Source organism: Mirounga angustirostris, unplaced genomic scaffold, assembly GCF_029215605.1.
Source record: "Mirounga angustirostris isolate CCGP_5_RB_7025 unplaced genomic scaffold, mMirAng1.0.hap1 SCAF_2, whole genome shotgun sequence".
Lineage (NCBI taxonomy): Eukaryota > Metazoa > Chordata > Mammalia > Carnivora > Phocidae > Mirounga > Mirounga angustirostris.
The window spans coordinates 153,128,650-153,139,796 of NW_026991710.1; the positions used below are offsets into that span (position 1 = coordinate 153,128,650).

Consider the following 11,147-nt stretch of genomic DNA (forward strand, 5'->3'; position numbering starts at 1 on the left):
ACCCACAGGGTGGAGAGGTGTGAGCACAAGCGGAGTGGGGGGGCCCAGAGAGGGCCCGTGGCAGAGCCAGATGACTGCGGCAGGAGGAGGTGTGCATGTGTCATGTGCAAGGAGGAGCCTTCAGTGCCGGGAAAGACCATGCCCATTGATGTGCAGGCATGCACTCTTCTGTGACTCCGCACCGGCAGTGGGGCTCCTGGGTGAACGTTCTCGTGGGCCCCTTCCCTGACGTGGCCGGGTCGGCCTGAGCAAGCACTGTCCCTCTTGGGCCACGGTGTCCCCTGTGTCAGAACTGACCATCACCACATCTCCTGCCCTCACAGGGACACTGTGGACTCTGACCAGTTCAAGCGGGAGGAGGATTTCTACTACACGGAGGTGCAGTTGAAGGAGGAAGCTGCTGCTGCTGGCGCGCCCACAGCTGACCCAGCTCCCGCTCCCGGCATGACCAGCCCGCCCCTTGCTCTCCTTCCACCTCCTCCTCCCAAAACCCAGTCCTCAGGCCCCGAACACCCTGGCCTGGAGTCTTACCTGCCCTCGGGTGCAGCTCTCAGCAAGTCAGCTCCTGGCTCCTTCTGGCACATTCAGGCCGACCACGCGTACCAGGTATGGGGCTGGGGCACACCTGGGGGGTTCAGCCGTGTGGCCGCGAGGATGTTCCATGTCTGACCTGTCACTGGCCAGCCTGATCACAGGCCACTGACCGCCCTGGTTGGAGGCTGAGGCCTTCTGCTGAATTGCTAATCTCTAACTTCTACAAAGAAGAAAAGGAAAATGACTTCACACTCAATAAATGTGGGAATTCCAGAGTTCTACATCGGTGGCTGTCATGGGTAGTGACTAGAAATCTGGCTGAATCCCTGAGTAGCCGGGCGAATTGTTACGTCACTGGTTATACGAGGGCGTGGAGTCGTGTAGTTGGGCTTCCCACAGTAAATCCTAGCTCCTAAAGTTGCGTGACATTAACAAACAATCCGGTTCCCATTTTTTTTTTGAATACCTACTGTGTGTCAAGCATTGGGCTTAGCTTTTCAAATAGAATAAGACATAGTCCTTGACCTTGTGAAGTGCATGGTTTAGCTGGAGAGAGAAACGAATATATCTGACTAATTATAGTAGTCAAAGCACCTTACGAGAAGCGGGAGAAATTGTGGGTACAGGAAGAACCAAGCTGTTGTGCCTGTGTGGCTGGGCACGTTGTCATGGAGGGGGTGACCTGTAGGGTGACCTTGACCACACACAGGTGGTAATCAGGGAACGCACAGCTCGCTTTGTGCCATTTTTTAAAAAAGAAATCCTTTTCTGCCTACAGCTTGGTTTTATCAGACTCGAGGCTGACTTACAAGTCAGTAATTAAAAAGCAGTGCTTTCAGCCAGAAAGTCTTTACACGATGAGCCCGCTCTCCTTCTCATTAGAATGCGTGGCTGTGGGCTAGTTCACGTGTGGCCAACTTCAGGGGGCCCTTGGTGCAGCTGGCTGACTCTTGAGCTGGGACCCAGAGAGCGCGGCTGGTGCTTTCACGAACAGACCTAAACCCGGACATCCAGGAGCATGTTGCTCCTTCCGAGAGGCTGCCCGGGGACACCATAAACTTCGTGCAGCAATACTGCCCGTGCCCAGAAGGTGTGCGGACTTCTTTTGGGCACTGCCTCTAGCCTGTTCTTGGTGGGTGAGCCGGCGCTAGTCCACGCTGATGATTCAGTCCTGAGGCCGGCACAAAGACCCGCTCTGAGAGAAGGGATCCAAAAAGAGCTTGGAGCCTGGGACTAAGGAGAGTAGCTCGCAGACTTGGGCTTGCTAGTATCTCTCTCTCCGGCCGAACGTTCGAGTGCGTCCCGGTATCCTCCGCTCGGAGGCCGGTACTCTGCTGTGGCCCATGAAATTACAGGGAGTGTGGGTGGACTTGGACGCTGCCCGAGTGGGCCCGAGGCTGACCTGTTCTTGTCTCTGACAGGCCCTGCCGTCCTTCCAGATCCCCGTGTCACCACACATCTATACCAGTATTAGCTGGGCTGCCGCCCCCTCCACAGCCTCCTCCCTCTCCCCGGTGAGTGTGCCTGCCTCTGAGCACGTGGGCACCCTTGGGGGCCCCAGAGCAAGCCCAAGCCTCTTCCACACATTACCGGTGCTGGAGGCCATCCCCTCTCTGCCCCCCCCACCTCCCCCCTTGCCTCCAGCGCCCAGACTTCTTGAAGGCCTCCTCTTCCCCTTGCCTCGCACCCAGCTGCTCACAGCCCCTCTTAGGAGGTGCAAGGCGGGTGTGTGCACAGAAGAACCCAGATCAAGCACCGTTTACTGCCAGGGAAGTCACTGGGGGAGTCCGGGGTCGGTGCCTTGTGAGCACTGTGTATCTGTGGGTGCTTGTTAAGGTTTCAGTGTGCAGAGGAGAAGGGAGAGAATGTGGGGAAGCTGGAGAGGATGAGGGTAACCAAGACAGAAGATGGGAGCTTGTAGGAGCCCTGCATGGATGGGGTGGACTATGGCCTTAGGTTGCTTGCCTCTGAACTAATATCAATCCCAAGTCCTTCTGGCCCCCCCAGTGGGTCGTGGTCTTCAGTATCTCCTATGGGAAGGCCTTACACACTGTGGAACCTGAGTGCCTGAAAGTGCCACTGAAGCAGTGCAGTCCCTCGTTTGTTCTCTGTGGTGACTCCATCTAAATCTGCAGGGAGCAGCCCGCTGGGTGGCCAGTCAAGAGGCTCCCCTGCCCAGGGCACCTACTGTATTGAAAGCATGGCTTAAAGGCCTGCCCCTTATTCTGCCCACCTCCACCTGGAATATCTTACCGGAGAAGGCATCCTGCCCTCCGGGCACCAAGAAGGGCTCGGGCAGGTGTGGCTCACTGCCCTGCGGGATGGTTCTCTCCCCTTTCACTCCTGCCCTCCTGTCCCTGGCCTGTGCTTACGGCCCCTCTCGCTGTGCCCAGGTCCGGAGCCGCTCGCTAAGCTTCAGCGAGCCCCAGCAGCCACCGCCCGCAGGGAAATCTCACCTGATTGTTACTTCCCCGCCCCGGGCCCAGAGCGGTGCCAGGTGAGTGAGACCATTTGCTCCCGATGCCTCCCCGCTGGCTTCCGTCCCCACCCTGCCCGCTGCCCATGCAGACCCTGAGCCCACCGACCCACCGGAGTCTCCAGGGTTCCTTCCCTGTGTGGGGGAGGCGGTGGGGCAGGGGGACACACGGGGTGCCAGGGAGGCTTTGGCTCCTCCTAGCTTTCCAGCCCCTGCCTGGTTTGCTTGGCCGCCCGTGCCCCAAGTCCCCCCCCCCCCCGCAGGGCGTGTCTGTACCCTCCTGACTCTTGTGTGACAGGAAAGCCCGCGGGGAGGCTAAGAAGTGCCGGAAGGTGTACGGCATTGAGCACCGGGACCAATGGTGCACGGCCTGCCGCTGGAAGAAGGCCTGTCAGCGCTTCCTGGACTGAACCTGTCCCGCCGGCCCGTCCTCTTCGCGCCCCGCCCTGCAGCCAGATGACAAAAGACAGCCACGGCACAAGCCCTGCGCAGAAACCTGAAAGATAAAGAGTGGACATTGGCAGTTTGGGCTCTGTTGGCTAACGTTCAGTAGTTAAAACATTTCCCCCTCCCTTTTGGGGAACACTTTAGTTCTTAAAAGAAGAAAGGAAAATACGTCTCCCCGCCCCCCCCCCCCCCCCGAAAAATAGGAGAGAGCCAAAACTGACCAAGGGTATTCTGCAGTGAACCAGAGACCAAAGAATTAACTACCCTCCCTTTCCCACGTCTCTCTCTAGGGGATTAGTTTGCATGTATCAAAAGATGGAACAGCTCGTTTCTGTTTCCTGCTGAGTTGGTGAATTCTTTGCTTTCTCAACTCTTCCAGAAGGGACTGTGAGCAAGATGAATTTACTTTTCTTAAAAAAAAAAAGTTTCTGGCTGATGAGTCCGAGAGCAGGACCTGCCGTGGGTAGGGTGGGAACCGTGGGTAGGGTGGGAAGAGTGGGGGGGATCTGTGCACTTTTTAAGGTGCAGCCGGCCCCTCTTCACCCGAATCCAGGAGAAGGGAGAGCCTGTTCTCACCGAGGAGCTTCTGTGGAAGTAAAAGGAAAACCCTTTCTTGATGACAACGATTTGTACCTGGGGTCCCTCAGCTGTTGGGTTGCATCCCAACAAATATTGTATGGCTTCTTCTCAAAGCCCAGACTAGTAGGTTTTTAAAGACTGTCCCCCAATAGCTGAGCCAAAAGGCTATATGAATTCACTTTTTGAAAATGTGGCAGTTAAACACTACCTTGACCATTTCCCCCTCTTTCCTTGAGGAAAAGCTGGAGGGTTTTAGTCTCTGTGGAAGCCCTCTGCTGTTACCTGAGTAAATAAACTCCCTCTTGATGTTCCTCCCTCCAATTATGGACATGACACCTCTAAAACACTTTGTGTTCTTTCCCCGTGTATTCAGAGAAGGCTTTTATGGAAGTTCCCTTCCACTTGGGTGAGAGCCCCCTGTCGGCGCGCCCTGCGCAGGTCCCTCTGTCTCTAGTTTTACCAGTCCCTTTCCCTCCTAAGGCTGCAGTTAGGGCTGGTGCGGGGGAAGGGGGAGAGAGAGGCAAGAAGAGAGAGAAAGGTAAGTGGCAGCTTGTCCCTGTGATGGAGATGGAGTTGGCAGGTTCCCCATTGTTCTGTTGGCTCCGAGGGCCCCGGGAGAATCCGGTCTTCCTACTGAGGTGACAGGTAGGACAGGACTCTTCCATCAGTGTCGGCGGCCTCTGGGTTTTTATCCGTGTCGTCCGGTCCCCGTGATGGGAAGGTCAGTTTGATGGCGAGGAACCTTCTCAGGGCTCTGCTGAGCAGCGTTTCTGGCCTGCAGGCGGGAGGGGAAGGGTAAGAGAGCCATGAGGAGCTCCTGTGAGGAGGGGTCGGATCAGCAGCTCCTGGCGCTTCAGCCCTTGTTATTTCTGGAGCCCTCAGGGATCGAGGGGAGCCGGGAGTGGGGATTGCGTTGCTTGGGAAGTAAATCAGCAAAGCTATTCTGGCTGATGGGAAGGGAGATGTGGGTGGGGCGTTTAGTGCCCTGCCCATCTGTGCTGAATTGAGACCAGGCCCCTGAGCCATCAGGGGAGGGCTCGTCTTGTTTCGGAGCTGCCCTTTATTTTAAGACTTGTTTGGGAGTTCCTCAGGCCTGCAGGAGCATGGCCGGGGGTCCACCTGCCCCGGGGCACCAGCGCTTCAGGGGCTCAGGAATCCCATCAGGCCCCCTACCCTGGGGCTGGGCAGCAGCGTCTATCCCCTGGCTGTCACCCAGGCCGTCCTCTTTCTCCCAGGTGGAAATCCCCGGCTCTCGAGGCTCCTTTGGCCACTTTGCGTGGGAATTGTGCAGGTGTTTGTCAATCTGTGACACCCTGAGTGTAAGAAAGCCCACCAACCTTAGATGTGTGTGACGGGTGATGGTGCCCTGGTTTGGTGGCGGAGGGAAGGTGGTGATGGGGTGTATTTTATAACTTAGTTAAAAAAAAAAAAAGTACGTGGAATCTGTCCCTAAAGCCCAAAACCAGGCCAGCAAGAGGTGGCCCAGGGTTCTCCTTCCGCTCCCTTCCACCTCCGTGAGACTTAAGAGCTGACAGAAGGTTGTGCTTCCCTCCTTGTCCATCTTCAGATCTTATCGGTGAGGGGAGGGAGCTTTTGAGATGGGAGGACTCTGCCTAGCAGCGTCTTCCCCTCCCTTCTTAATCACAGCTCTTGCTGAATCTCTAGAAAAGCCGTCTTCATTCCCCCCTTTCCCCCGCTCCCAGTTTAGACCGCGGAGCTCTAACTGGCTATAAAGATTTCCTCTTAAGTGAGGTAGGCTTCTCCTGTCATTGGTACCCAGGGCAGCAAAGGAAGAGAGAAAGAAGAAATGGATGAAACAGTTTAAAAACTGAGGGTTTTTTTTTTTTAAATGTTTTATTTTGGTGCAGCTTTCCCTGCCTGTATCTGCTCCTCGCTCCTTTTTGGTGGTGGTGGCCGCCTCTGGCCTCCGCCCTCCCGCTCCTCCATCTTGTGGCCGTTGTGTCTGTCCTTGGGGTTGCCCCAGTTGTTTCTTCTTGGAGGGTGGGGGTGGCTTGTGAACTGATCAGCGATTATGCCTGTTTTCTTCATCTCTGTGTCTCTCCCTACTTCCCAGCCCACCTGGGCAGCAGAATCTGACAGGAGGGAAGGTGCCACAGGTGAGCATTTGAAACTAACAGGACTGATTTTCAAAAGAAGTGGTTTGGGGAAACCATTTATTACAGGGATGTTACCCCTACTCAAAGTATTTCTTGGAATGACCTTTGGAGTCTGTGGTGCCTGCTTTGGACAGCTGAACCCATGCTCATTCAGTACAGAGTCCGGTGAATGATGTCTCTGGTCAAGTGAGATCACAGGGGCAAAGCTCATGGACTGACTAGCGAGGAAAATAGCTTGGATTGAATTGTGTGGCTTTGAAGCTGGCTGTGAAAGCAATTTTGTAATTTCGGAGAGCGCCTTGCGCGATATCCACATTGTGGTAGTAAGCCGATAGCTTGACTCCTTGGAGGACATTATTAATTTGGATGTGGAAAACTTTCATTTGTTGGGAAAAATCTGTCCTGTTACTTTCTGGTCCTCCCAGGTTCTGACCTTACCAGGGGCCAAAAAAAAAAAGAAGAGGGAGATAAATCCCATCTGTGAATTTGTCTTATTGGCGCCTTTTCCCCCAGCTGTCTTCCAAGTATTATTTTTACTGTTAAGAAAATTTTTTTAAAAATGTGAAATGTAATGTTTTTACAGCAACAATATGAAATATATTTTATAAGGAATAAAATGGTACATTGTCTCATTTAATGTGTGCCTGTCCCTCTACCCCCTCCTCCTATAAAGGATAAGATTACTGTTGGTGGTGGTGGTAAACAAATGATGGCATTTGGGCCAGGCGTACACGTTCATTAGCTTATAATAATAGGGACCATTACCGGGGGCCAGGCCGAGTCCTCACATGAATAACCAAGTGCTTACCTAAATAACCCAATGAAAGAGTTACTACTACTATTCTCATTTTACAGATGAGAAGAGGGAGGCACAGAGGTTAAAGAACTTACCCGAGGTCATAGACTGGGAAATGAGGGCACTAAGATTTGTAACCCAGGCAGTAAGCATTTTTCTGTACTGCTTATATGGACAGTGGGGAGCATGTTCTTGGCTATATTCCTGAGTTTGTTGAGGAATTGGCAGATGACTTAGGAAAAAGTCATATTCTGCTTATGGGATGGGTTCTGACTACAGGGAGCAACACGGGGCACTCCCTGAGTTCATTGATTCCATGTCCCGTGATGGCGCAAAGGGCTAGATAAAGCTGGTCTTGGTGGGAAGCAGAAAGTAACATCCTATTCTTGCTGTACTGGAACTGCTGTATGCAAGTTTAGCTTCCGGGACCACAGGCATCTCTGGGAGTGGGACCTAGGGACCCCTAACGGGGCCTGACGGAGAGAGTGATGTGACCCAGACCCCAGGGCTGGATTACATCACTCAAGCCCAGCAGCTGGTAATGCTGGTATGGGGGTGCTCTTCTGGCCTTTTCCGTTACCTTGTGGTAGAGCAGAGGGCTTCTTTCTGCCCCTTTTTCCTTGCCCCCACCCCCCCGCCCCCGCCCCCAAGAAAAGTCCCAGTAGAATCCACTGCTAAGCTACAGTCTGTCCAAGCCCTTCTACATCGGTTGTGACTTTGGGCTGCACATTCTCCATTTGCACCTCCCAGGCTCACCTTGATGGCTGCATGCACGCACTCTAACTTGCCAGCTTCCAGCTGGATCTGATCAACAGGTGAGACCAGACTGGGGTCTAAAGGGCCGGAGGAGAGAGAAGTTGGGATATTGCGTCTCCTGGCCCTTCCTGCACCACACAATGTCTGAATGGCTACCGTTTCCCTGCTGAGAGGTACGGGGGGGGGGGGGGGGGGGGGGGCGGAGCTGCAGTTCTCCCTGGGTTCCAGTAGTAACTCCCCCTCACCAGGACTCCCCGGAAGAGCTCCTTACCCTCTCTTCCTGATTTCCCATCACCCCGTCTGCACTGTAGACAGTTGACTCTCCTCATTGACCCTGTCTGGGTGCACCATGTTTCTTGGCCTGACAGTTACTCCTTAACATGTTTCATGTTAAATTGGAGATAAAAATGACACTGCCCTTTTCCTTGTCTCCATCCAGTGGTCCCAAACCAGCAAGATCTGTGTCACCTGGAACTTGTTAAAAATGCAAATTCCTCCAGAGTCAGAAACTGGGGGTGGAGCCCAGTGAGCTGCCCGAGTGGTGGTGCTGATGGGCACTGGGAGGTACCGAGCACCCTGCCACCCCCCTCCCCCAATCCATTCACGCACTTGGATCTGGAGACCCAGCACAATTGGGGTATTTATGCTCGCATATTCTTGCCTGTCGTGCTTTATATCAAGCAGAGCCGTGTGCTTTTTGCCTCTGCTTCCCAAGAGAGGCGACTCTGATGGCTCAGGTCTCAGTTACCTCACTTAAAAACAGCCAACCAGTTTATTAACCATTTGCTCAGTAGAAGTTTAATGGAGAAATACCTGTTTTAAACAATCAGTCCAAAAGAACAGCTCTTTTACAAACAAGTTATGGCAGTGACAAGTCAAAACCCCAGGCTTGGTTTCCTGTTCCTTTGACCCACCCCTGTTAGAAGAAAGGGGAGTGAGAAGGAAAAATGGGGCTGTTTCTATGTTAGCTGGAGGAATTACAAAAATACACTCTGATGTAGCAACAAGGTTGTCATGAAACATGCCATGGGGGTGGGGTGGGGGAATGGGGAGGGAAAGACAATTGGACAGGGAGGGTCTCTGCCCTGGGGGCGGAGACCTGGAGGCAAATCCTGCCTCAGTGCCTTGGGGAAGGAGGAGTCCCGATTCCCAGCCGGCAGGTCTGGGGCTGGAGACATGCTGTTTTGGGGATCACCCGGACACCTGGGGAGACAGAAGTGATTAAAATGGCAAACCCAATAGGTTTTTCTGACCTTTCAATCCCATTTGCCTGAGCAATAATAGGGAGGCAATGAAAAGCTTATCAACTGAGTGAAGAGCTCCTAAGCCGCAAGTAGGCTTCCCTAACTTCCCCTATGTCCCTGCTTTTTCTGGCCTCAAGTCTACTGGCAGGACTCAGAATAAAGAGGAGGTCTGTGGGCTGAGACCTGAAAGGCACAGCATAGGCCTAGTGCCCAGAAACAGCTCTCTTAGCCCTAATATTTGGAATCCATGTGCAAAAATTCATTTCTTGAGGCTAAATAGTGTTCTCATTTATGGCTCTCTTATATATCTCTTCAAACCTGATTTCACCAATTCCTCACGATGAATGAATCTGCTCACTTTCCTCTGTTGGGAAGGGTCAAGGTGTGGGGCAGAAGATAGAGTAGAATAGGGACAGGGAAAGGGACAGGAGGTGGACACCCCTTTGCACAGTTCTGTCTAGGACTGTCCCTGCACTTCAGTGTCCCTCCTTCCTAACACATTACACCTTCTAAATAGGGTTCTTTACCCATTTTGGTGTGAGGAGGCCCCACTTCCTGCAGCCTTGCAAGTATAGTTTGGTATTGGGTATCTTGGAAGTCCAGAACAGCCCGGCAACAGGATCTTTCCCCGCCGCCCCCCCCCCCCCCCCCCGGCCATGGAGACATCTCAGGTGTGTGTGGGGCTGGTTGGGGTGTGTGTAGGTGAGTGAAGACAGGGTTTAAGGTGCTCGGGGTGGACTCGTAAGTACATATCCCTACTGGAACTCAGCCACCATGAATGTGTGCAAAAAAGGAAACAGAGAGATGGTTGCAGAAAGAGAAAGGAGAGCAATCAGTAATACATCCAGATGAGCTGGTTAACGTTTCCAATGGTTCCATCAAGAACTTTACATCTTGAGCAAAGCAGCAGACAGAAGCTAGTTACCAGTTATGTTTCAGTGCCTCTCAGCTGGAAGCTTAATAGAAAACTAGCAGAATCAATTGTCTCAATTGGGGCTTAAATAGGGTTTTTTTTTTTTTTTTAATGAATTGATTCCTGCTAATGTGACTGATTTTAAACTGTCTTTAGGTAAAGAAAACAGTTGTGGTTCAGAATTAGACAAGAGCCTCAGTGTCCCTTAAGAGCCACTTTAAGAAGAATAAATGTCTAAGATTTGAAAGAATTCAATCCATGCTACTTCTGAAAGATACACTGTATTAGGTACTGTGCAAATATGGCTTAGGAAGAAATAGGATGCTTGTTAAGAATCCAAGAATATGACTTCAAAAATGGTGCGGGTTAATTCAGGGCCTTTGGAGATTAGTCATTCTGCTAAAATACACATGGCAGCCTTCTCCTCACAACTTAATACCGACGTCTGTATTTGGCAATGGGCCTTTTGCAAACCAGCTTACCTGCAAAGAGCTTCGTGGGCTGCCCCATGCTGAAGTGTGGGTGCCAAAGATTAACCTTTGTATTAACACGCTTTGAATGAAGATTATTAATGATCTGGCTACCTTTGACACATGGAAAGCAAAATAAAACAGCACATGTAGACTTTTTTCTTCTTTTTAATGCCCCTGAGTTAGGGAGAAGTCCCGCTTGGGTAATGTTTGGGGAATGTTTTTGGCCAACTGATTAGTTCTTTCCATTAGGGTGAGTTTCTAGACTGTTAAAGAAGAGGTATAAGGCTTTGTAGATAATCAGATTCCCATATATGAATTAAGGCACATATGCCTGATGGGTGGGGTTTTCTTAGATTTTCAGAAAATTCCGATGTGCTAGTTTCCTATGCCTCTTGAAGTTCTATACAGGTTGATGGGCTGGGGAGAGTGGAGTTTGTAATGACTGGGCAATAAATTAGGGGTTTTGATTATTATCTGATTTGTAATATAGTACGTGTATAAGCATTCCCATGGAGGGAAGGACCGGAGGGAGAGAGGAGTAAAAGCAAGCAAGCGAGCAACCAAACAAACAAAAAAACCAAAAATGGCTCTCGGGAAGAAGCGGAAGTGAGGAAAGATGATGATCTGTTAGTCTCTTTTCAAAAACTACTTGGTCAGGTGGGCCAGATTCTCCAAGTCTTGCTCAGGGATGATGCCATCGACTTCAGGGAATCAGTCCATCTCCGGCAAGGTGGCAGGATGGACAAATGAGGAGTGGAAGGAAGAAGAGCTGAAAGTGTAACTCCTGGTCCTAACAAGAACTCCTTGACAGG

At 51.8% G+C, this 11,147-nt stretch overlaps 1 protein-coding gene across 2 annotated transcripts in view; it reads left to right on the forward strand.

The window, feature by feature from the left end:
- The window catches only part of ZNF395 (zinc finger protein 395), a 48,378-nt gene extending 41,788 nt beyond the window's left edge, over positions 1 to 6,590 (forward strand). For both annotated transcript variants that reach the window (XM_064585338.1, XM_064585337.1), the window contains exons 7-10: positions 324 to 606; positions 1,956 to 2,048; positions 2,928 to 3,031; positions 3,309 to 6,590. In XM_064585338.1, the coding sequence (XP_064441408.1) occupies positions 324 to 606; positions 1,956 to 2,048; positions 2,928 to 3,031; positions 3,309 to 3,420 (592 nt within the window). In that variant the 3' untranslated portion in view covers positions 3,421 to 6,590. The remainder of the gene's footprint in view (positions 1 to 323; positions 607 to 1,955; positions 2,049 to 2,927; positions 3,032 to 3,308) is intronic.
- Positions 6,591 to 11,147: the final 4,557 nt, after the last annotated feature.